The sequence below is a fragment of the Jaculus jaculus genome, chromosome X, assembly GCF_020740685.1.
Source record: "Jaculus jaculus isolate mJacJac1 chromosome X, mJacJac1.mat.Y.cur, whole genome shotgun sequence".
Classification (NCBI taxonomy): domain Eukaryota; kingdom Metazoa; phylum Chordata; class Mammalia; order Rodentia; family Dipodidae; genus Jaculus; species Jaculus jaculus.
The window spans coordinates 11,662,775-11,688,513 of NC_059125.1; the positions used below are offsets into that span (position 1 = coordinate 11,662,775).

At 42.4% G+C, this 25,739-nt stretch overlaps 2 protein-coding genes across 6 annotated transcripts in view; one reads left to right on the forward strand and one right to left on the reverse strand.

The window, feature by feature from the left end:
* Positions 1-578, reverse strand: part of Ofd1 (OFD1 centriole and centriolar satellite protein) — a 51,870-nt gene extending 51,292 nt beyond the window's left edge. For 3 of the 4 annotated variants that reach the window (XM_045140774.1, XM_045140772.1, XM_045140771.1), the window contains exon 1: positions 105-402. In XM_045140774.1, coding sequence (XP_044996709.1) covers positions 105-113 — 9 coding nt within the window. In that variant the 5' untranslated portion in view covers positions 114-402. Of the gene's footprint in view, positions 1-104; positions 403-465 lie in introns of those variants that run through there. The other variant, XM_045140773.1, reaches the window with a different exon arrangement.
* Positions 171-25,463, forward strand: Trappc2 (trafficking protein particle complex subunit 2). 2 transcript variants are annotated; one of them, XM_045140775.1, is made up of 5 exons: positions 171-422; positions 12,056-12,167; positions 16,041-16,185; positions 17,136-17,221; positions 25,270-25,463. In XM_045140775.1, the coding sequence occupies exons 2-5, from the start codon at positions 12,063-12,065 to the stop codon at positions 25,366-25,368; spliced, it is 435 nt and encodes a 144-aa protein (XP_044996710.1). In that variant the 5' UTR covers positions 171-422; positions 12,056-12,062; the 3' UTR covers positions 25,369-25,463. The 2 variants fall into 2 exon arrangements, with proteins under 2 accessions (XP_044996710.1, XP_004671500.1); XM_004671443.2 differs by lacking the exon at positions 171-422 and adding an exon at positions 529-642.
* The last annotated feature ends 276 nt before the right edge of the window (positions 25,464-25,739 follow it).

The window sequence follows — 25,739 nt, forward strand, 5'->3', positions numbered from 1 at the left end:
CAATAGCCTCCCGGGAAGCCCTAAGACTACTAGCATGAAGCTTCAAGGAAAATCAACAAAACACTTCATTTGTGCCTGACCCTAGAAGTGGCAGGTGGAGCTACCTGAGCCATCACCCGGCATCTGCTTCCTCCCGATCCCGTCCCGGCACGGCCGGAGTTCGTGGATCAGCTCAAGCTGCAGGACTAGACGGAACCCCCGGCCCGAAAGCCCTGCCTCAATTTCGGGGAATTTCGAGAGGAACCAGGAAGGTAAACACCCGTTCCAGCATTCGGAACTACGAACTCGGGCAAATACGCGCCACTTTAACCGCGGCTCTCGAACGGGTGGGCGGAGCTGTGACCCGGGCGAGACTCTCGAAGGCTGAAGGAACGCTGAAACCAGGCAAAGGCAGAGTAGAAAGCAGCCGGAAGGCAGCGGGGGTACGTATTCCACCCCTCCCCAAGGCCGGTCAAATGGGCTAACCTCCGTCTGTGGAGCTCCGGCGCACACGCAGCACGCACCGGAAGTTCCGCCCACATCTCGCGAGAACGGATCTAACCATCTCGCGACGATTGTTTCGGTGCTTCCTCGTAGAAGCTACCCAACGCGGGTCTGTGCGCGCGCTGTGTGGGCGTTTCCGTAGGCTGCAGCTTGCTACAGGTAGGGGTTGGGGGAGTAGGGGGCGGGAGCTCCGGATTCTAGGGGGAAGTCCCAGGCTCCGCGTGACGCGGAAGTTGTCCTTGTAATTCTATCCTTCAGGGCCAAGGACAGCAGCGTCCTACCAGCCCCCGCCAGTTCCCAGCCGCTTGACTTAATCACAGCCCACTGTGCTGGGCCAGCCTATGTTTGACCAGAAAAGTCTGCCTTGCTCTGCTTGGCGTACAACTAAACCAGTGTGTCTTAACTGCAGCACCGTTGTGATTTGAAGCCAGAAAGTTCTTTGTTGTAGGAGGTGAACACCATCCTTACTCTATGCCTATTAAATGATAGTAATGTCCCTTTCTCGCATGCAGGTATAGACAGCCAAAAATGTCTCTGGAGGTTGACAGATCTGGAGACAAAAGCCACACCAGGTTGAGAGTCACAAAGCTGAACTTATAAAGCACCCACTGCTGTGTGCTGGGAGAAAAATGAAGATGAGCCTAGTGCACAAGATGCTTAAATCTAATTTAATTAGACAGAGGGGCGTGGTGGCTCTAGCCTATAATCCTGGCACTCAGGAGGCTGAGACTAAGGCTAAATCTAAGGCTGAGGGATTGCCACACGCTCCAAGCCAGTTTGGCCCTCATACTGAGTTCCAGGTCAGGCTGGGCTGGCAGAGTATCTCAAAAAAAAAAAAAGTAAAAACCTTATTTAGAAAGAAAAAGAAAGCAAGGGCTGGAGAGATGGCTTAGCGATTAAGGCATTTGCATGCCCATTCTCTCTCTCTCTCTCTTTCTCTCTCTCATAAATATACTAAAAAAAGAAGCAAATCCCTCAGAAGCAATCTTGATAATATTGATCCATACCAAGATGCTTTAGACACTGAGTAAAGAGATTAGCAAAAGGAAAGGTAATTACAGGTGGAAGTGAAGGACATTTCAGTGGAACAAGTAATGTGCCTTGATTGGTAGGATTTGGAAAGTGAGAATAAAAAAGGAAACAAAGGAAGGGGCAGATGAGCAAAGGGGAGACTCTGGCTGGACTGCAGAGTTGTACACTGGGGATATAAGGAATCTAACATCTATGAGGACACAGTGTGTCAGTGTTAACTGTGCACACAACAAAAGAGTACAATGAGCTTTGATGCCTAGCTGTGAAAAGTAAGCAATTTAGAGGCAGCAAGAGCAGCAAACTTCCCAGGAGTCAAAGAGCCTATAGGCTTTCTTGGATAATTGTGGAAGAAAGATTTAGTTGGTCATGTAAAGAATGGAAAAGGAATGCCCACAGAATCATGGAAGAGCATTCCAAGCATAAGGAAAAACAGTAACTGGAATGGATATAATCAAAATAAATTTGAGGGAAGATGCCTCAGTAGTCAAGGGTACTTATTGCAAAACCTGCTGTCCTGAGTTCAGTTCGTCACTATCCACATTAAGCCAGATGCACAAAGTAGCACATGCATCTGGAGTTTGTTTGCAGTTGCAAAAAGTCTTGGCTAGCTTGCTTGTGCTTCTCTCTCCCTTTCCCTTACCTCTTTATAAATATTTTTTTTTTGTTTGGCTTTTCGAGGTAGGGTCTCACTCTAGCTCAGGCTGACCTGGAATTCACTATGGAGTCTCAGGGTGGCCTCGAACTCTTACCAATCCTCCTATCTCTGCCTCCCGAGTGCTGGGATTAAAGGCGTGCGCCACCATGCTCTGCTTATAATATTTTTTAAATTTATTTGTAAGCAGATAATGATAGAGAGAATGGGCACACAAGAGTCTCTAGCCACTGCAGATAAGCTCCAGATACATGTGCCACCTTGTGCATCTGGCTTTACATGGGTACCAAGGAATTGAAACCCGGGTCATTAGGCTTTGCAGGCAAGAGACTCCACTCAGCCATCTTTCTGGCCCTGAAAATAGTTTTTCAAAATTTGGGGGTTGGAGAGATGGTTTAGTGGTTAAGGTGCTTGCCTGCAAAGCCAAAGGACCTAGGTTCAATTCCCCAGGACCCACATAAGCCAGATGCACAAGGGGCAGTGCGTTTGGAATTCATTTGCCGTGGCTAGAGGCCTTGGCCTGCCCATTCTCTCTCTGTCTTCTCTCTCACTGTCTCTGTCTCTCACTCTCTGCTTGAAAATAAATAAATAAATAAAAATAGTTTGGGTGGGAAAAAAAAATAAGTAGACCAGTCAAGTCTAGCAGAGGTGAACCAACAAGAGGGGCTGAGGAGATGGCACAGTGGTTAAAGGTGCTTTTTTTTTCTTTTCTTTTTTTTTTTTTTTTGCAAAGCCTGCAAACCCAGACTCAATTCCCTAGAACCCACAAACCAGAATACATTTGCAGTGGTAAGGAACCATGATGTGCCCATGTTTACATGCACACACTCAAAGGCAAATGAGTAAAAGACTAAGACACATGGAAAGCAAGGTGGGATCTGTTTGGACTAGTCCGTGATCCTGTAGCTGAGAGGTATTAAGGCTTTTGAGCAGAATAATGAAATGATGACAGCTATTCTAAAATGATACTGATTGTCATAAATACTTTTTTAAAATCTGGGCTGGAGAGATGGCTTAGCCTTTGCAAAGCCAAAGGACCTTGGTTCGATTTCCCAGGATCCACATAAGCCAGATGCACAAAGTGGTGCATGTGTCTGGAGTTCTTTTGCAGTGGATGCACCCATTCTCTCGCTCTCTCTGTCTGCATCTTTTTCTCAAATAAATAAATAAATAAAATATACTTTAAAAAATATGGGCATCTTATCCACTGTTCTTTTTAAAGCACTAGTGCCTAAAAATACCCTCACTCCCATCACCATCTTTGTTCCCACAGGGGAATAGAATTAGTAGAATATTCTCCAAAAGTCAGCATCAACTTAGGGTTGGGGGCATTGATTATAGTATTAATAGAAAAAGTTCCCATTAGAGAAATTTACAGGATTTCATACAGCTCCCCTCATTGTACTAGACATGTCCGGTGCCACACTAGTTTAGTCTTGCAGGGCCTGTATATGGAGCAAATGAAACAACTACTGCTGAGGCACAGTAGGGCAGTTTTTAGAGATTCCTCTGTGGAAGCCCGAAAAATATTTGTTTTAAAACTGTGTGCCTTGTCTTGTATTTGCCTGCAACCTCAAATCCTTAACTTGAAAAGGATTTGTAAATTCACTGTGTGCACTCCCGCTCTTGCACTGGTGGTCTTCCACCCCTCCACCCTTACACTTCTTGGTAACGCCAGATGAACAGCCCTGGATTTGGCCTATGGAGACGTTTAGAAAAAGCTTATCAAAGTCCAGAGTTAGCAAATACTTGGCCTCATGTACACACTGTACTCCCCCCAAACGCACAGAACACATGAATAATTGATTATAGCCATTTACTGCTGACCACATGTTTTCTCAGCCCTGCTTCCTGGCAGTGAGACAAGTTGATTAAAATTCTTTCACAAGAAACCCTTAACCATCACTAGTCAAATTTTTTTTTCCATTAAAATAGTATCATGCTGTATCCTTGCCCACCAAAACCTTTTCCTTCCTTAGTTTAAACATTCTCCGTTGCTTTTGTTGCTCTTGTTCTGTTTCCAGAGCATGCGTTGCCTAGATCTCATACACACAGTTTAGATGTAGTGATCCTTTTAAGATATCACTCCCAGAACTATGCCTTTTTGAAAAGGTTATTCATGAAGAGGACATCAGTGCTTTCCCCACCATGAGTGGCTGTGGTTTCTCCTAGAATTCTAGAATGCTGCTTACTGAGAAATAAATTCAACTTTGGGGTTCCTCTAAATGAATTTCTCTTGTTCTGAGTTTCCCTCCTATTATTGTGCAGTTGACTTGCACTTGTTGATTTATTTATTTAGGTTTTCCAAGGTAGGGTCTCACTCTAGCTCAGGCTGACCTAGAATTCACTATGGAGTCTCAGGGTGGCCTCGAACTCATGGCAATCCTCCTACCTCTGCCTCCCGAGTGCTGGGATTAAAGGTGTGTGCCACCATGCCCGGCTGGTTCATATATATAATATCATAATAATTACAATGTCTGCCAGCAGCAAGAAGCCCTAGTGTGTGTGTGTGTGTGTGTGTGTGTGTGTGTGTGTGCGTGCACATTATCTTTGTGATAAATTGTCTCCATCCAGGTTACTAAATCAGTACTAGGCATGGTAATGCAGGGCTATAATCCTAGCACTCTAAAGGCTAAGGCAGAAGGGTTATATCTGACGCTAACCCAAGCTAAAAGAAAGGAAGGGAGGGAGGGGGGAAGGGAAGGGAAGGGAAGGGAAGGGAAGGGAAGGGAAGGGAAGGGAAGGGAAGGGAAGGGAAGGGAAGGGAAGGGAAGGGAAGGGAAGGGAAGGGAAGAAGGGAAGGGACAAAGGAACGAAGGAATGAAGGAAAAGGAAAGGGAGGGAAGGGGAAGGGGGAGGGGAGGGAAGGGAAGAAGGGAGGGAGGAAGGAAGGAAGGAGAGGGGAGGGAAGGGAAGGAAGAAGAGAAAGGGAGGGAAGTAAGGAAGGAAGAAAGAAAAGAAAGAGGGAAGGAAAGAGTGAAGGGAAGAAAGAAAGAAAAAATGAATTTGGCTCAAAGTCTGATCTGGATAAGTTTAAGATCAAACTCAGAGCATTTGGTCTAGAACACCCCATGTTCTTTGGGTACTGATATTGTCAGCTGTAAGTCTCACCTTACTCAGCAAAGAGTGGTTACTAGGCCCCTGGCACTGCTGTAACCCTGGGGATACCACAAGAAACAAGATGGACAGTGTCTGTCCTCATGGAAGACTCCATTCTAGCTACACTGCATGTTACCACCCAGGCTACAGGTCTCCAGTTTGTTCTTAGATGCACACCAAAATACCTCAGCAACGAATTTACTACCTACCTACCACTTTTCCCTCATAAAACACAAAAGTTAAGTTTGATTTATTAGTATAAGCAGAGTATGTCAATGAATCTGTCTTATTTATTTATATTAAATGAGTTAATTACAGGTGAAGCTCCTAGTCTAATATCTGACCAAAAGCAGTCAGTTAATACATGTTTCCATTACTGTTTTAATCTCAATATACCTACAGACTAGGGAGGAGATAACCCTTTTCCTGTTTCTGGAAATAGGAAAAACATTTACCTGTCTGAGTGTTTGACCCTTTTCTGTGTCTGGGTGAGTTCATAAACGTCACTGAAATGTAGCTAGAACACACACTTGTTAAGCCAAGCCTGGACCTGAGGCTTATCAAAATGCCTGTTTTCTTGCTATCCCACAAACAATCTTGAAGATAGCATCCTGCCCTGACAGAGAAAATGGAAGTTCAGCAGACTTATCTCAGTGTGTATCCAGTGCTTGAAGCAATGGACCTTTGTCCCCTTCTTTCCCAATAGGAACCTTCAGAGGCATTTTCTTTCCTCACATATCTCACATACTTCAGCTCCTTGTGGACTTTTGCCCTTCTCATGTAGTTCAGGATGGCCTTCTGTCTGCCTAGCGCTAGGATTACAGCTCCTGGCTTAAAGTCCATCGTAAGTCAGTTGCTGAGCAGCTTTAAATCCATCCCTGGGAACTCTGACATACTCACAGGTTCTGGAGAATAGGATGTGGACATCTCCAGAAAGGGAGCATTATTCATCATAGCCATCTGACCTATGCATTTGGAAACCATCCTGAAGTCTTCCTTTTTCCCCAGTTCCCCACCAAAATCTACTCCCAAGTAGCTACTTCAACCCAGCCTTCCATGGAGACGCCTCGGGTGTCTCTACAGTGGTAGGAATATTGAGAAGGCACATACATACATGTCACCTTAGCCACAGCATTTTTTTATATGTTGTGATTCTAAGAACCACTTGTTTTGTGGGTACAGATAGTGTAGAACTTCTGTAAAAAGAGTTTGGAATCATTGACCTAGAGCTATGTTGTCCTCTCCACTGGAGCCACTAGCCACATGTGACTACTTGATGTTTAAACTAATTACAATTAGGGGCTGGTTGAGATGGTTTAGTGGGTAAGAGTGCTTGCCGTACAGACATGAGGACCTGAGTTTGATCTTCAGCGCCCACATGAAGAGCTATGCAAGGTCACTCACACTTGCAATCCCCCAGTCCTGAGGGAAAGAGAGACAGGAGGATCAGTTAGGCTCACTGGTCAGCTAGTCTGACTGAAAAATCACAGTGCCAGGTTCAGTGAGACCCCAGCTCAAGGAAATAAGGCAGAAGAGCCATAGAGGAGGACACACAATGTTCTTCTCTGGCCTCCCCATGCATGCATGTGGGGCACATGCCTCTGCACATACTACCACACACACACCAAAAAAAAAGGATTAATTTCAATTGAGTTTGAAATTCACTTCTGCAGTCACACTAGCGACATCACCAACACTTCATAACTTCGTGTTGAACGGCATGGTCATTGGACATTTCTGTCCTTGCAGACAGTTCATTAGAGTGGGCAGCAAAGCTGTTTCTCACAGTTTCCTAACACCCAGAAGAGTAGTGGCTAAATGATTATAGCTGTTCCCTTCCTGAGACAGTGGGATAATTTTCTCTCAGGATTTTTAGTTTCTCCACTTACCCTGCCAGGTTTTCTTGATTAGAATTGGAGAGTTACAGCCATTCTTGCTTCATCAGATGTTTATGGAATCAAATTATTGGCAGCTCAAGTCAAGGAGTGAATGTGCATAAATGCTGCATGTTTTCTCATATATGGAATCTAGACTTTAAAAAAAAAAAAAAAAAACAACAACATATGAGGGCCGAAGAGATGGCTTAGTGGTTAAGCGCTTGCCTGTGAAGCCTAAGGACCCCTGTTCCAGGCTCGATTTGCCAGGACCCGTGTTAGCCAGATGCACAAGGGGGCGCACGCATCTGGAGTTCATTTGCAGAGGCTGGAGGCCCTGGCTTGCCCATTCTCTCTATATATATCTGCCTTTCTCTTTGTCTGTCACTCTCAAATAAATAAATAAAAATAAACAAAAAATTTAAGAAAACATGAAAGTAGAAGTGGACTATGTAGAGGAGGATATGGGAGAGAAGAGAGGATGATGAGAGAGTGACTATGACACAAGTACATTGTACACATTTATGAGAGTGTCATGGTGAACCTATTGTTTTGTACAATTATCATATGCTAATAGAAAGAAAAAAAGAAGCTCTGTCTCACTGGCCTAGCTGGGTGGGTTGTAACAAACCCTTATGCATCTTTTAGTTCTTTTGCTGTCAATCTCCATGCTATATTTAAGCACTGTGCTGCTTTCCCATTTGTGGATTCTATAAAGGGGCAAGTGTTTGGGGTATAATGTGAGTTATCTTTCCTGTGCACATATTTCCTTCTGCTGCTTGAGGTCCCTTCCCCTGCTGTTGCTGCTCAAATATTTGTGGAGAAAGTAGCCCTTCCCTTGGCAAACTATAGCTCTGAAGTCTGTTTTTGCAAGAATTCATGATTTCATTGTTTATGTGATTAAAATTTCAAGTGTTCTTTCCTTCACTTTCTTTTCCTTTGAGAATTACTGTCACTTCTTCCTAGCTTTACATATCTACATAGTGAATTCCAGGTCAGCCTGGGCTAGAGTGAGACCCTACCTCAAAAAACAAAACAAAGAAAAAAAAAACAGAAAAAAAATCAAACTAGAGGCTGTGGAGATGGCTCAGTGGTTAAAGGTGCTTGCTGTAGGGCCTGGTTTGGTGGCGCACCCCTTTAATCCCAGCACTCGGGAGACAGAGGTAGGAGGATCGCTGTGAGTTTGAGGCTATCCCGAGACTACATAGTGTGTTCCAGGTCAGCCTGGGTGGGAGTGAGATCCTACCTCAAAAAACAAAACAAAAAAAAAAGGGCTTGCTGTGTAAGCTCAACCAACCTCAGCTCCCCATGTAGAACCAGAGAATCCCAAGGCTTATGGGCCAGGCCAGCCTGTCCAGCCTTCCTAGTTGCAAAACAGCTTTGTCTCAAACAATGTGGAAGGAAAGAATCTACACAGAGGTCATTCTTGCTTGTCTTTGTTATCTGTTTTACTATTTGGACCTTTTTCCTTCTTCCCCTAAAGCAAGAGCAGTTTTTGTATTATTTCCTCTGTAAAGGTCCAAATTGTAAATACTTTCAGCTTTATGAGTTAGAAGGTCTCGATTGTACCCACACAGCTGTATCATAGAAGGGCAGAAGCAGCCTTAGGTCATTTTATTAGGATGTATTTGGCATGCAGTGTGCAAGCTTCTGTCCCAGGTCATGTTTTAAATCCTTCATTATGCCCAAAGAGCCTCTACTTATCTTTTCTTCCATTGTCATAGCCTTCCATTTTGAGCTAAAGTCCTAATTATGCCCTCATGTCCTTACAAAATGTTTCATGCATTAGAAAAGACATTTCAGGGTTGGAGAGATGGGTCAGTGGTTAAAGGCACTTGCTTGCAAAGTCCGATGGCCTGAGTTCAACTCCTCAGTACCCACATAAAGCTAGATGCACAAAATAGCACATGCATCTGGAGTTCATTTGCAGTGGCAAGAGGCCCTGTCACACTCATTCTCTCCCCCTTCCTCACTTCTCTCTTTCTCTCTCTCTCTTCCTCCTCTCTTTCTCCTTGCAAATAAATTATTTTGAAAATATATTTGAGGTGCTGGGTGTGGTGGCACATGCCTTTAATCCCAGCACTAGGGAGGCAGAGGTAGGAGGATTGCCATGAGTTCAAGGCCACCCTGAGACTCCATAGTAAATTCCAGGTCAGCTTGGGCTAGAGTGAGACCCTACCTCAAAAAAACAACAAAAAAAGATATTTGAGGACTGGAGAGATTGCTTAGTGGTTAAAGCACTTGCTTGCAAAACCAAAGGACCCAGGTTCGACTCCCTAGGACCCATGTAAGCCAGATTCACAAGGGGGGATTCACGCACCTGGCATTCGTTTGCAATAGTTGGAGGCCCTGGTGCAACCATTTTCTCTCTCTCACTGCCTATTTCTGTATCTCTCTCTCTCTCAAATAATTTTTTTTAAAAGACATTTGAGATTTCTTCTGTCTTCATTGTCTTTTCTGTGGGAATCATCAGAAGACCTAGTGGAACACAATGAGTTGTGGGCTCTAACTGACTGAGAAGTCCAAAAGGCTGGCTAAATACTTCCAGTTGACTAGAGTCCCACATCACATTGAGTTACTAGTTACCACATCCAGGTATGCTTATGTTCGTCCATATTTTTCTAGTTAACACCTACTGATCATTTTAGTGTGGCAGATGCCATGCATTAGATTGTATAGGAATCTTCCCCAGTGTTTCATAAGGTAGCTACAATGTTACCTTTATTGTACAGTTGAGGAAAGAGACACAGGGAGACTAAGACTAGTTAGTGCCTGTGGGCACATTGCTAGTAAGAATCAGAGATAGTCTTGAACCTGGCTTTGTCTGAATCTGAAGCCCTTGTGCTAAAATTCAAACATGTTCAAATACATCCATTTGCCAGCATAGCTTTCAGATGCTTTCTATTAAAAGCCACGAAAGCTGGGCATGGTGGCGCACTCCTTTAATCCCAGCACTCGGGAGGCAGAAGTAGGAGGATTGCCATGAGTTCAAGGCCACCCTGAGACTCCATAATGAATTCCAGGTCAGCCTGGGTTAGAGTGAGACCCTACCTTGAAAAAAAAAAGCCATGAAATCACTGATCCCTCCCTTGTTTCTGTTAGCTTTATTTCTTTTTCTATTATTTTATTATTTTTTATACTTTATATTTTATTATATTTATATTATATATTTTTATTTTATTTGAGAGAGTGAGAAAGAGGTAGGGAGGAGAAAGAGAGAGAGAATATGGGTGCACTAGGGCTTCCAGCTACTGCAAACTCCAGATGCATGCACCACCTTGTGCATCTGGCTTACATGGGTCCTGGGGAATCGAACCAAGGTCCTTTGGCTTTGCAGGCAAGTGCCTTAACTGCTAAGCCATCTCTCCAGCCCTCTATTATTATTTTTAAATAACATTCCTTTTATTTAATATTTTAATTATTTGCAAGCAAAAAGAGAGAGAGAGAGAAGACAGACAGAGAATAGGTGCGCCAGGGCCTTTAGCTGCTGTGAACTCCAGATGCATGTGCCACTTTTTGCATCTAGCTTTATGTGGGTACTGGGGAACCGAACCCAGGTCATTAAGCTTTGCAGGCAAGTGCCTGAACCACTGAGTCATGTCTCCAGCCCTATTACTGTTGTTATTGTTGTTACTATTATGTGTCTGTGTATAAGCACGTGTGCCATATATGCAGGTTGGAGGATGACCTCAGGGTGTGGGTCCTTTCCTGCCACGTTGTTTGAGACAGAGCTGCTGCTGCTACTAGGGAGGCCAGACAAGCTTTGGGATTCTTCCAGCTTTACCTGGGAATCTGAAGTCAGCAGCTTGCAGAACAAGCACTTTTAACCACTGATCCATCTCCCAAGCCTCTTCTTTTCTTTTCTTTTCTTTTCTTTTCTTTTCTTTTCTTTTCTTTTCTTTTCTTTTCTTTTCTTTTCTTTTCTTTTCTCTTCTTTCTTTTTCCTTTCCTTTCCTTTTCATTTCCCTCCCTCCCTCCCTTCCTTCCTTCTTTCCTTCCTTTCTTTTTGATATTTTTGAGGTAGAGTTTCACTCTAGCCCAGGCTGACCTGGAATTCACTACACAGACTCAGGGTGGCCTTGAAGTTGGCATTCCTCCTGCCTTTGCCTCCCGAGTGCTGGGATTAAAGGTGTGTACCACTATGCCCAGCTTAGTTTTATTTCTTCAGTCTACCTGTTACCTCTTGTTCCAAACCTTTCAAATATCTCAGAATATCTTCCTTTTTTGGTTATTCCTTTCATTTTTATTTTCACCACACCCCTCCTCCATTTTTCCCCTAGACAAAACAAAACTGTTTCTTTCTTAATCGGTACATGAAGAGACATATATCTTAGAGCTAAGTACTTGCAGAGACTTTTCAAACTGTAGACACATCCTTCAGGTAGAAAGAAAAGTACAGAATTTGTAGATAAATGCTACATTGTCTCCTCTGTGCCTGACAGACCGATGGTGTAGTTGTTTTTAACCTTCCTCTAAATGATGCCTCCTCTAAGGTTTTGAAGCCAGCTACTTATTTCCTTTGCCTGTTCTACTCTCTATTGTGCTTAACTAACTGGCACACTGTATTGATCTTTCCAGGTATTAATGTGAATGCTAAGAAGTCCAGTCCAAATTAAGCCCATCCTACTCCATCATAAATGGGGATCCTTGAGCTGAACATTCCAACCGTTTAGATCATGAGAGTTTTGTCTTTATGATATCATACTACATGTTTTCCAATTTCCCTCAGAAAATGTGGTACACTGGATTTTATAGGACATTTAACTTGTATAGTCTAAAAGTTACTGGAAAGTGATATCTTCTGCTTTGCTAAGTTTAAGAACAAAATCCCAGAATCCTCAACTTCGTGTTAGTTACTTTTTGATTTCAGTATTGAGTACTAAACTGTATGGTATCTTTCGTTTAATTTAATTAGGAGTCGTATGTTGAAGAAAATGTCTGGAAGCTACCACTTTGTAATTGTTGGCCACCATGATAATCCAGTTTTTGAAATGGAATTTTTGCCACCTGGGAAAGCAGAATCCAAAGTGCGTATAAAATCTTAAATTCCATTAGAACTTTTAGGCTGTTGTAATGACATGGTATAATAGGATTTTAGAACCGGATGTGTTGGACAGATGAAGCAACTGAAACCCACAATTACATGAAATCGTCTCTGGAGTGACACCAACTAATAGAAGCCAGCCAGAGAAACCTTTGGAGTTTACTTATTCAACTCTCACTTCATAACACACTTAGCACAGACTAGCACAATGCCCAGGTCTCTTACCCAAGATACTCAATTTACTGTCACTCACTATGAAATGTTACCACCTAAGCACTTGGAAACATAATTCACCTGTGTATGGCCTGCAGTCTTTGCTGTACCAAGGTGCACAGAAATCCATCCTGCTTCACATTGTTCACCAGGACAGGCCTAGAGGATGCTTGAGAACATTAGGAGACCCTGACTCCCATGCTCTCCTGCTGTCACTGGGACGATGGCGCCTCAATTTCCCTGTCTTCTGCATCGCTGCTTGACTGTGGCGACTATGTTGCTTCCTTCCCAGTGATACTCTGGCTGTGTCAGGAAACTCTTGTCAAGAATGGTTTCAGACAAACTTGGTTCAAGAATGTGTTACCTACCATTCCAAGTAAGCACAGTGTGGAGGCTAGCCTCAGCCCATTTATATCTTTGAGCTATTCTGTGTTCCTAATAAATTGCTGACAACTAAAATATAGTTCTCCCAACCTCCACAAATAGGCATTAACATCCTTTATGAAAAGGTTTTTTTTAAATTATTTAAAATTTACTGTAGTGACCATCTTAAGATGCTTTTCAGCTATTTAAATTGAATCACCAAAACACAGTAGAGTTTTGCTTAAGATTTTTTTCTTTGGTTATTCAAGGTAGGGTCTCACTGTAGCCCAGGCTGACCTGGAATTCACTATGGAGTCTCAGGATGGCCTTGAACTCATGGCGATCCTCCTACTTCTGCCTCCCGAGTGCTGGGATTAAAGGCATGTGCCGCCCTGACCAGCTTTGCTTAAGATATTTTGTCCAGATGTTGCCATTGTTATTTTCCTACATCCTTATTTGAACAGCACTCACTAGAGTGTTGGGTTGTGGTAACTCTATAGCTTATAGTTGCTCTGTGGGATGTTGCTACTCATAGACAGTTTCTGTATACTCTAGTAGATTTGGATTGGGTAAAGAACACATGTACCAACGCTCTATCACTTGACTTGGTCTCAGTTCTTTTTCTGGCTACCACTCCCATTCTTAAAGCATTTTTGTAGTATATGTCCAAACCCTCAGTAGTGAACATCAGTATATAGACATGGAAAACACTGTGGTGAGCCAGATGCAAACTATATCCATTTCTCTTAGGATTCACTTAGCTTTGTCATGGCAACATTAGTGAAGGTAAAAGTGCTTTGGCTATGCAAGGGGTTCCCGGGCAACTGGCATCTGCCTCCAGCCTTGTCATGGGAACAGCCACCTCAGCAAGAAAGTTATATTAGCTTCCCATGGCTGTTGTCCAAAGTACTGAGATCTGAGTTGCTTAGAACAGAAATGTGTGACAGTTCTAGGGGCAGTTATCTGAAACCTGGGTGTTAGCAGGGCCATGCTCCTTCTTTGGCTGTGACAGCATAATGCCCATCTTCTCATGGCATTATCCCTGTATGCATATCTCCAGATCTCTTCATTCATTTATTGGTTTCTTCAGACTGGGTTTGACTCTATAAGACAAACTGGCCTTAAACTTGTGGATAATCCTCCTGTCTTGGCCTGTAAGGACTGGGATTACTGGTATGAGCTACCACACCCAGCAAATCTGCCTTTTTTATAAAGCCAACTTTTGCGTGACCTCATCTTAACTAACCACATCTCTGATAACCCTCCTTCCAAGTCAGGCTGTATTGTGAAGTCCTAGAAGTTAAGACTTCAACATATGAATTTTGGGGAGGCCCCTCCATTCAGTTCGTAGAAGGTATTCTGTGGGGAAAAAAAGCATAAAATAAAATTCCATGAGACTAAGACTATATCCAAGCTATGAATTTCCTGTCCACATTATGATGGGTCACTCCCACCTTCTTTCCAGTTAGGCCTTTTCAATCCATTCCTTGCCCTAACAAGACAGCCTCTACTGTTAAAACAGATGACTGCTCACAGCTGTGGCTGGGCATGACCATGATCCCTGTGCTATGTTAACTCTAATCTGAAAGAAGCCTTTGGCAGGTCACCACAAATTGCCATGTCAACTGTCTCTGTTGCTTTTTTGATATGTAGGAAGCTCAGCCCTCCTCCTTGCCTCAGTCCTGTGCCAGACAGATTCAGGTTCACTGAGATGAACTTCCAGACCAGGCACAGTTATGGAGGAAGGGATTTATTGAAGCTTACAGATCCAGGGGAAGTTCCATAAATAGCAGAAGAAGCTGGCCTGCCTTCACAGGTCCAAGCAGAGAGAAACACAAGCCAAAAGCCACAGCACACTTAGCACAGCACACTTCAGGAACTCCAGCTAGGCACACTTTGCATATCTTTAGATTGAAATCTCAAACCCACCACCACACCTTAAGGTCCACCCAGTGACACCGCCTCCAGCCAGGTGGCTGCAGATGCCAACTACAGACTGATAAAACACTGAATATATTGGGGCCATCTATTTAAACTACCAAACCCCTCTTCTCCATAGTACTCATTCCCTTCCTCCTTGGCCCTAGCTTACATAAAGTGTTCTCTTTGGTCCACCTCCTCTTACATCGTGTGTTTCACTTCTAATAAGATATGTAAGCCAGGCGTGGTGGCACACACCTTTAATCCCAGGAGGCAGAAGTAGGAGGATTGCCATGAGTTCAAGGCCACCCTGAGACTACATAGTGAATTCCAGGTCAGCGTGGGCCAGAGTGAGACCCAACCTTGGAAAACCAAAAGAAAAAAAAAAGATATGAACTTGTTCTGTTAAGACACTTGCCTGGGAAGCCTAAGAACTCATGTTTGACTCTCAAGGTCCCACATAAGCCAGACACAGTCACGCAAGTGTGCAAGGCCACACATGCACACAAGAAAGTGCACATGTCTAGAGTTGAATTGGCATGCCCATATTCTCTCTCTTTCTCTCTCTCTCTCTCTCACACACACACTTTTGCTCTTTCACATAAAAAAGGCCAGTCTGGGGCTAGAGGGATGGCTTAGCTGGTAAGGCGTTTGCCTGCAAAGCCAAAGGACCGAGGTTCAATTCTCCAAGACCCATGTAAGCCAGATGCACAAGGGGGCGCATGCATCTGGAGTTTGTTTGCAGTGGCTGGAGGTCCTGGCACTCCCGTTCTTGCTCGCACTCTCTCTGCATCAAATAAGTAAATAAAAATAAAAAATTTAAAAAAAGAAGTAAAAAGGCCATTCTGCTGGGCTTTTCTCAAAAAAATTTTAAAAAATAAAGATATGAGCTTGTTAGAAGTTGAACTTTTTATCCTTAAATGCAATAGTCTTTCTTCAAAAATTTAAATGTTTGTAGAATTTAGTTACTGCCTTCTTCCAACAATGAAAATGTCATTTGGGTACAGTTTCTTGAGCTATTTTCTGATTGATTTTGCTCTTATTGTGTCTTAGATATCAAGACTACATAACAGAAACTTTTATCTCATGGTGGTAATAAGTACAGTAAAAGCAAATAATTCCCCCATCCCCAAGAAAAGCATATGAAATTAATAGAAGGAAAGTCAGACATAGTGCCACAGGCCTGTAAATCCAACACCTGGGAGGCTTAGACAAGAGGGTCAGGAGTTCAGAGTCAGCCAGGGCTACATAGTGAGGCTATATCTAAAACAGAAACCTCCACAAAAAATTTACAGAATGGATTGTTGACATTCCTTATGCCATATGGAAATGTTAATCTCTTGCTGCTCTCTGTCTTCAGGATGATCTTCGACATCTGAACCAGTTCATAGCTCATGCTGCTCTCGACCTTGTGGATGAAAACCTGTGGCTTTCCAACAATATGTACTTGAAAACTGTGGACAAATTCAATGAGTGGTTCGTGTCAGCGTTCGTCACAGCAGGACATATCCTTACTTTGTTAATACAGATACTTAGGGTTGTCAGCAAACTAGAACTTGGAGCATAAATTCTAGGCTCAGAATTGTAGACTTCAAAAAAGCAGGTCAAAATGAAAATTTTTCATTGATGGGGCTGCTTTTTTTCCTGTTTCAATTTTTTTTATTGACAACTTTCATGATTGTAAACAACATCCCATGGTAATTCCCTTCCTCCCCCCACTTTCCCCTTTGAAACTCCACTCTCTATCATATCCCCCCACCCCTCTCAACCAGTCTCTCTTTTATAGTGATGTCATCATCTTTTCCTCCTATTATGATGGTCTTGTGTAGGTAGTGTCAGGCACTGTGAGGTCATGGATATCCAGGCCATTTTATGTCTAGAGGAGCACACTGTAAGGAGTCCTACCCTTCCTTTGGCTCTTATGTTCTTTCCACCACCTCTTCCGCAATGGACCCTGAGCTTTCATAAATGTGATAGAGATATTGCAGTGCTGAGCACTCCTCTGTCACTGGGGCTGTTTTTTTGTTTGCTTGCTTTTTGTTGTCTTAAGGAAAAAGTTTTTATTTAACAGATAAGCTTTTAAATGATCTTACAGAAAATTAAGGTTTATCTGAACTTTATCAGGGTGATTTTACTTCATATGTTATTTCTAACTTTATTTTATTTTTAATTTTTTGAGGTAGGGTTTCAATCTAGCTCATGCTGACCTAGAATTCACTATGTAGTCTCAGGGTGGCCTTGAACTCACAGCAGTCCTCTTACCTCTGCCTCCCAGGGGTTTCTAATGTTAAAAGAATATACATTCTCTTTAATATAAAATTAACTTTAAACCTAGTTTATGTATTCAACTTTACCAACACAAAATAGATTTTTGTGACTAATGTGTCACTAATTATATTAACTGGTGGCTTTCAAGTTTTCATTTCTAGTAAAGATTGTACCTTAATTATTTCACATATGAGATTTATTATGCTTCATGATGTAAAGCAAGAAGATGGAATAAAGAACTTCTTTACTGATGTCTATGATTTGTACATAAAGGTATGGTAAGTTCTATAATTTTCAGATATTTCATTATAAAAAGAGATTGGCACCATTTAAGTAATTCATTTATACTGCATGGTTATCATTTTTGACTAGCCTTCTCCAGTCAGAACAAGCTCTGGCAGCTTTCTCAGCAGGCAAGGCTCTCAGTACCAAATTAATATGCATTCAGGAGAGCAACTCATGGTAGTTCTTTTTAAATGATTATGAAAATAAATCAGTGTCACTCTTCTCCTTTTGGTACATATAATTGAATTTATTTGGAAACCCTAATGAAGGGAGAAATGCTTTATAATATAAAATATTTTTCATCTACTTCATAAATAAGCTACATTGCAATGAACATAGATTACAAACTGACAGGAAGCGATTCTTTTATTATCAAGAAGTCACTCAAAGAGAATGGTACCATCTGCATTTGTTGATAAAAATCAGATAGGATGTCATGGTTAAATTAAAATGCAAACAGCAGTATGTTCTCAGTTCAAATGTGATCTGTATCTGGACAGGACTACTTAAAAATCAGCTCAGGGAACCGGGCATGGTGGTGCACGCCTTTAATCCTAGCACTTTGGAGGTCGAGGTAGGAGGATTGCCATGAGTTCGAGGCCACCCTGAGATTACATAGTGAATTCCAGCTCTGGGCTAGAGTGAAACCATACCTTGGAAAAAAAAATTCAGCTCAGGGTCCTATTCCCCAGGACCCATGTTACCCAGATGCACAAGGTGGCACATGCGTCTGGAGTTTGTTTGCATTGGCTGGAGCTCTTGCACGCCCATTCTCTCTCTCTCTCTCTCCCTCCTTCCCTGTCAAATAAATAAATAAAAATATTTCTAAAAATCAGCTCAGTAGTGAAACTGACCATCAATATTCCTAGTCAAAGTGGCAAGAAAGAATGTATCCCTCTTAAAAAGGTGGGGAATGGGCTGGAGAGTTGGCTTAGTAGTTAAGGTGCTTGCCTCCAAAGCCAAAGGACCCAGGTTTGATTCCCCAGAATCCACATAAGCCAGATGCACAGGTGCCACATGCATCTGGAGTTCATTTGCAGTGGCTGAAGGCCCTGGCGCTCTCTCTCTCACTCTTAGTCTCTCTTTCTCAAATAAATATAAAAAATTTAAAAAATAAAGATGGATAATAATCAAATGACTAAGATATAAAAATCAGTTCCTCCTGCTATCGTTAGTAATTCTAGTTAAGTTTTAACCTATTCTCATATATGATATAATTCACTTAGTACATTAGCTAAAGAATTAATGACTAGGTCTGGAGAGATGGCTCAGTGGTTAAAGTGCTTGCCTGCAAAGCTTAATGACCCAAGTTTGATTCCCCAGTAACATAGATGCACAAGGTGGTGAACGTATCTGGAGTCTGTTTGCATAGGCTGGAGGCCCTTGCATACCCATTCTCTCTGTCTGTCTCTTCTCTTCTCTTCTCTTCTCTTCTCTTCTCTTCTCTTCTCTTCTCTTCTCTTCTCTTCTCTTCTCTCTCTCTCTGCTTACAAATAAATATATTTTGTATTTAATTTTTTAATTTATTTATGAGAGACAAAGAATGGGCATGCCAGGACCCTTAGCCACTGCAAACAAATTCCAGACTTGTGCCACCATGTACATCTGGCTTATATGGGTTTTGGGGAATTGAACCTGGGTCCTTAGGCTTTGCAGGCAAGCAAGCACCTTAAATGCTAAGCCATCTCTCCAGCCCTCAATAAAATATTTTTTTAAATTAAAAAAACATGGTGCTGGAGAAATGGCTCAGTGGTTAAGGCATTTGCCTGTAAAGCCAAAGGACCTAGGTTTGATTCTCCAGGACCCACGTAAGTCAGATGCACAAGGTGGCACATGTGTCTAGAATTTGTTTGCACCAGCTGGAGGTCCTGGCATGCCCATTCTCTCTCAATCTGCCTCTCTCTTTCTGCTTCTTTCTCTCTTTCAAATAAATAAATAAAAATAAAAAGTTAAGAAAATTTAAAAAGTGATTACCTTTGTGCTTGAATATTAAAATTATGATTAAAGAAAAAAAAAACAGCATGGTGGCTCACACCTTTCATCCTAGCACTCAGGAGTCTGAGGTAGGAGAAGTTCATAAGTTCAAAGCCAGCCTGAGCTACAGAGTGAGCAGGTCAGCCTGGGCTAGAAAAAGACTTTGCCTCAAAAACAAAACAACAAAGTATGTAGTGGACTAGAGAGATGGCTTAGCAGTTAAGCACTTGCCTGTGGAGCCCAAGGACCTCGGTTCGGGGCTCAGTTCCCCAGGACCCACTTAAGGCAGATGCCTAAGGGGGCGCATGCATCTGGAGTTCCTTTGCAGTGGCTGGAGGCCATTGCACGCTGTCTGTCTGTCTGTCTGTCTGTCTGTCTGTCTCTCTCTCTCTCTCTTTCCACCTCTTTCTTTCTCTGTTGCTCTCAAATAAATAAATAAAAATAAATAAAAATCTAGCAGGGTGGCAAATGCTTGTACTCCCAGCACTTGGGAAGAGAGGTAAGGGGATCACAAGTTTGAGGCAAGTTTGGGCTACACAAGGAGACCTTGTCTGAAAAAAAAATTACCACACTAGTAACTTAATAGCAGTATAGCTTTTTCTTAACTCTGAACATATGATAGGTTTTTTTTCATTTATTAATAATGATCCTCACAAATTGATCCACATGTTAAGAATGAATACAGGTAGATTAGTATTTCACACACACACAATAAATCTGGAAAGTTAATGAATATAGGCACTACCTATCATAGTACCATTGGATTTGCCACAGGTAGATTCTTCTCAAACTAAAACACCAAAAACAAACAAACGAACAAAAAAGGCCAGGTGGGTGGTATGTGCCTTTAATCCCAACACTCAGGAGGCAGAGGTAGGAGGATCACCATGAGTTCAAGGCTACCCTGAGACAACATAGTAAATTCCTGGTCAGCCTAGGCCAGAGTGATATCCTATCTTGAAAAACAAAACAACCAACCAAAAAACCTAAAACGTCAATACAGAAAATTCCTTCAGTGGAACCAGGCATGGTTGTACACCTAGAAATACCTGCACTTGGGAAATAGAAGCAGGAGAATAAGGGCCTCAAGACCATCCTCAGCTGCATGATAAGTTTGAGTCTGTCCTGGGCATCATGAGACCCTGTGTGGAAAAAAAAAAAAAAACACCAAAAAAAGAAAACAGAATTTCCTTTGCTAGGTGTGTGGACATACATCTCTAATCCTAACACCTAGAAGGATGAGGCAGAAAGAGCACCATGAATTGGAGGCCAGCCTGGGCTACCGAGTGAGAACCTGTCTTTAAAAACAATAATTTTGTCACAAGAATCAGACAGTGCTGCAGTCACCTTCTCATTGCTGCGATAAAGCATCCAACTGGCCAGGTGTGGTGGTGCACACCTTTAATCCCAGCACTCTGGAGGCTGAGACAGGAGGATCACCATGATTTTGAGGCCAGCCTGAGACTATATAATGAATTTCAGGTCAGCCTGGGCTAGAGTGAGACCCTACCTCAAAAAACCAAACTAAAACAAAACAAAATCCAACCAAAAGCAGCTGATGGGAAGAAGGTTGTTTATTTTGGTTTGCAGTCATGAGGAGAAGCTTCATGGTGCAGGGGAAGGCATGGCAAGAGCAGAGACAGGACATCACCTCTGTCACAGCAGGTAGAAAACAGCAGCAAGAGAGTGAGCCGAGCTCTGGCAGAGGAAAGCTAGCTATAATGTCCCTAAGTCTGCTCCCAAAAAGAACTCTTTCAGAAAATCTACACCTCCCAAATTGCCATCAGCTAAGGCCCAAGTGTACAAAACACATACTTTTACAAGAGACATCTGATTCAAACCACCACAGACAGCCAGATGCTTCAAGAGGATGGCACAAAGTAATAGCTGCTCCTTGAATGTTGACCTAAAAGGACACAAGATTTTTTTTTCCCTTTATAAAAAGATTTTTTTTTTGCATTTATTTTCAATAAGAGAGAGAATGGGCATGCCAGGGCTTCTAGCCACTACACACAAACTCCAGATGCATGCACCACCTTGTGCATTGGGCTTTACATGGATACTTGGGAGTCAAAGCTGGGTCCTTTGGCATTATTAGCAAGCGCCTTAACTGCTAAGCCATCTCTCCAGCCCCACCTTTTCTATTTTGTTTTTTTTTTTTTTCAGTGTAGGGTCTCACTCTAGCCCAGGCTGACTTGACACTCACTCTGTAGTCCCAGGCTGGCCTTGAACTCACAGCAATCCTCCTACCTCTGCCTCCCAAGTGCTGGGATTAAAGGTATGTGCCAATGAAACGAACAAAAAAAAAAAAAAAAGAAAAAAAAGGGATGAAACAAACAAAAATAACAAAAAAAATAAAGGAAAAAAAAAAGGTATGTGCCAGCATGTCCAGTTATTTTTCTTTTCTCTCTCTCTCTCTCTCTCTCTCTCTCTCTCTCTCTCTCTCTCTCTCTCTCTCTTTTTAAAGGTAGGGTCTCACTGTAGCCCAGGCTGACCTGGAATTCACTATGGAGTCTCAGGGTGGCCTACAACTCACAGCAATCCTCCTACCTCTGCCTCCCGAGTGCTGGGATTAAAGGCATGCACCACCATGCCCGGCTTTCTCTCTCTCTCTCTCTCTCTCTCTCTCTCTCTCTCTCTCTCTCTCTCTCTCTCTCTTTGAAGTAGGGTCTCACTATAGCCCAGGCTGACCTGGAATTCACTCTGTAGTCTCTGTGGCCTTGAACTCACTGCCATCCTCCTACCTTTGCCTCCCAACTGCTGGGATTAAAGGCATGCGCAACCACGCCTGGCTTCTTTTCTCTTTTTAAAGTAATATTTAAGGGCTGGAGGGATGGTTTAGTGGTTAAGGCATTTGCCTGCAAAGGCAAAGGGTTCAGGCTTGATTCCCCAGGACTCATGTTAGCCAGATGCACAAGGGGGCGCATTTATGTGGAATTGGTTTGCAGTGGCTGGAGGCCCTGGAGCACCCATTCTCTCTCTCTCTCTCTCCTCCCCCATCAAATAAATTAATTAAAATATTTTAAATAATATTTTTGATATTTGATATTTTCATACATATAGTTTACAGTTTAATCCTATATACCTCATATCACCTTCCCTTGAGTCTCACTGCACTCTTACTCTTCACTTACCAGTGGCTAAAGCACTGAAGAGAATGACTCTCCCTCCCCCAACCAGCATTAATGTCATTAGTTCATCACAGAGAAAAGTGACCTCCAAAGACCCTTCCCTGTCCATAACAGAATGTTGAGTGGCTCCATCATGTGCAGGTCTTGCGCAAGTAACTGCAGCTGCTATGGGTTCATGAGTGCAATGGCTTTGTGTTGTTCAGGCAACCAAGTGCCACCGTGCTCCCCCCATCCTTCACTGCTTACATTCTTCCCAACCTATCTTATGCACTGTTCCCTGAGCCCCAGAGAGGATGAGGTGTAAGGGCCAAGGACTCATAAGTCACTGACTTTCAGTACTTGAAAATTATGGCTTTCTATATTAACCCTCTCTCACTGCCAAAGAAAAAAGCTTTTGTAGCCAGGCATGGAGGTGTATGCCTTTAACCCCAGCACTTAGGAGGCAGAGGTAGGAGGATCACCATGAGTTCAAGGCCATGCCGAGACTACATAGTGAATTCCAGGTCAGCCTGAAGTAGAGCGAGACCCTACCTCAGGGAAAAAAAAAATTCTTCTAACTAGGCCTGAGAACAGATCAGTGGGTATAATTAATACTTAGGAGATAGGTGAACAGCATATCCATTTAGCAGTACAATAGTGGGTTCTTCTCTAAGTCCTGCGTTCTCCCTTGATGTCAGTAGGCATGAATTCCCTCCTGTGAATCAAGAAAGATTTTAGGCCACTCATTCTGTGGACATAGGTTAAAAACTTCAAATTTTATTTCTCTTCCTAATTTTATACTAGCAATCCACCCTTTCAGATACTTTTCATTGTAATGTTTATGCCGGGGTCCAGCCCTGGCTTGAAGGAAGGTCCCCGAAAAGAGGTGTGAAAGGGAGCGGCACAATAACGACTCAAAGTCAAGTTCTGGTGTAAGCTGACAGGCTAATGCTGAAGGCAGCTGAGTTTTTCCATCTTTCTCTTTCTGCTGCCACAGCTCTTAGCCTCAGTCTTATTTTCTGATCACGTCATGTAAGAACAAACTTCAAGAAAGGTACAATTTCACAGAATTCATAGAAACTTTTTGTTATTCCTTATCATCAAACAATCCCATAATTATTCAACTCAAGTAAAGTCGTCAGGCCCCTATAATGATTAACTGTTTTCACATTTTCCCCATGTATGTGTGGTCAAGCACTTGTGATTTCCTGAACTTCTACTTTCAATTACTCTATTAAAGGTGAGAGGCAAAACAACCACAAATGGGGCTTCCCATCATTAATCACTGATCCAGTAGATCCATTTATCCTTCAATCATTTATTATGAATTTTCCTTTTCACGTCCCTCCAATACTTAGTCTTTGGTCCCCCCAATTGAACTCTTTCTGACTTCAGTTGTTTAATTGCCACCATTTAGAAAAATTAGCCATAGAACAATTTTTACATTGTTCCAGGAGGTTCATTGTTTCCTCCTAAGTGTGCTGTACTCCATGCCTGACTTTAATTAAGGCCTTTAAGGAAAACAATTATCTCTGACCCATTTTCTTGTTTTTCCAATTCTATGCCAGAGTCTCTTTCAGATACATTGACCAATACTTCACTAACACCAATTTTTACTGGAAAAGTAAACTTAGAGATTGGGACACCAAGTGAAAGACAGAGAAAGACAAACATTATACAGAAAACCACAGATTTCTGTGGCGTAGAGAGCCAAAGATGTTTCTAGAGAGGGGCCACATTGGACTTCAAAGAAGAGACAGCTGAGCTGGAACTATGTCATGCAGCTCTTCAGCACTCGATTCCTCTTGATCCTGAAATGGCATGCTTGCCATCTCCGGCATGTTTAGGAATAAATCATACCTTTGCTTAAAAACATTCATTAAGGAGAGCTGGAGAGATTGCTCAGTAGTTAAAGCACTTGCCTGCAAAGCCTAACAACCTGGGTTTGATTCCCCAACACCCATGTGAAGCCAGTTACACAAAGTGGTGCATTCATCTGGAGTTTGTTTGCAGAGGCTGTAGGCCCTTTTGCACCCATTCTTTCTCTCTTCTATCTCTGCTTGCAAATAAATAAAAATACTAAAAAAAAAACCTTTTGTTTATTTTTACTTTATTTGAGAGCAACAGACAGAGAGAGAAGGAGGCAGAGAGAGAATGGGCATGCCAGTGTCACCAGCCATTGCAAACGAACTCCAGATGCATGTACCACCTTGTGTATCTGGCTAACGTGGGACCTGGGGAATCAAGCCTCAAACCAGGATTCTTAGGCTTCACAGGCAAGTGCTTAACCGCTAAGCCATCTCTCTAGCCCCTAAAAATATTTTTAAATCCATCAAGAAAGAAGCTAGGCATGGTGGTGCACACCTTTAATCCCAGCCCTCAGGAGGCAGAGGTAGGATGATCACTGTGAGTTCGAGGACACCCTGAGACTACATAGTGAATTCCAGGTCAGCCTGAGCTTGAGTGAGACCTATCTTGAAAAAGCAGAAAAGAAAAAGAAATCATTGATAAGACATTTTTGTTGTTGCGACTGGCTCATGTTGCCAAGGTTGTCCTCAAGCTCACTATGTAACCATGATTCCTCTGCCTCCACCTCCAAAGTGCTAGCATTAGAGGCCTGTGCTGTTTCTCTTAAATAAATAGAATATTTTAAAACTATTTTTCAGAAAAGTATAAATTAGGGGCTGGGAAGATTGATTAGTGGCTAAGGGTACTTGCGTGCCCATGTTTGATTCCCCAGTATCCACATAGAGCCCAATGTAGACAATGGTGTATGCATTTGGAGTTCATTTGCACTGGCAAGAGGCCTTGCTGTATCTATTCTCTTTCTCTCACTCTTTCCCTACTTGCAAATAATATTTTTTTAAAAAGTATATTAATTTCCTTTTAAAGACCTATGATCTGTCAGCATTTTCATTTTAACAAGCTTGTTAATACCTTCTTCTTTCCTAGTTTGTGATGAATCCATTTTATGAACCGAATTCTCCTATTCAATCAAGCGCATTTGACAGAAAAGTTCAATTCCTTGGGAAGAAACACCTCTTAAGCTAAATGCAGAAAAATTCTGAAGTAAAGTGTCACAGTGGGGTATACTCAGGAATGTGTGCATTGTAAGTAACTTCATTAAATGGCCTGGAAAACTTGTCTATCTATAGTTAGTGTATTTATTTTACAAATTAAGAATAGCTGGGCATGGTGGCACAAATGTTTAGTTCCAGCACTTGGGATGCAGGGGTAGGAGGATCTCAGTGAGTTCAAGACCACCTTGAGACTACACAGTGAATTTCATCCAGGTCAGCCTGAGCTAGAGCAAAACCCTATCTGAAAAAAAAGAAAAGAAAAGAAAGAAAACTGGAAATAAAATTTTTGGCTTTCCTGATTGAGATAATTTGATCTTACCAGTTTAAAAACAAAAGTCACAG

Excerpts from the sequence above, each read along its gene's own strand:
- Trappc2 (XM_045140775.1), top strand. The coding sequence starts at position 12,063 with ATGTTGAAGAAAATGTCTGGAAGCTACCACTTTGTAATTGTTGGCCAC. Across the intron at positions 12,168-16,040 it reads CTGGGAAAGCAGAATCCAAA|GATGATCTTCGACATCTGAA; the intron begins GTGCGTATAAAA and ends CTCTGTCTTCAG. Across the intron at positions 17,222-25,269 it reads TCTATGATTTGTACATAAAG|TTTGTGATGAATCCATTTTA; the intron begins GTATGGTAAGTT and ends CTTCTTTCCTAG.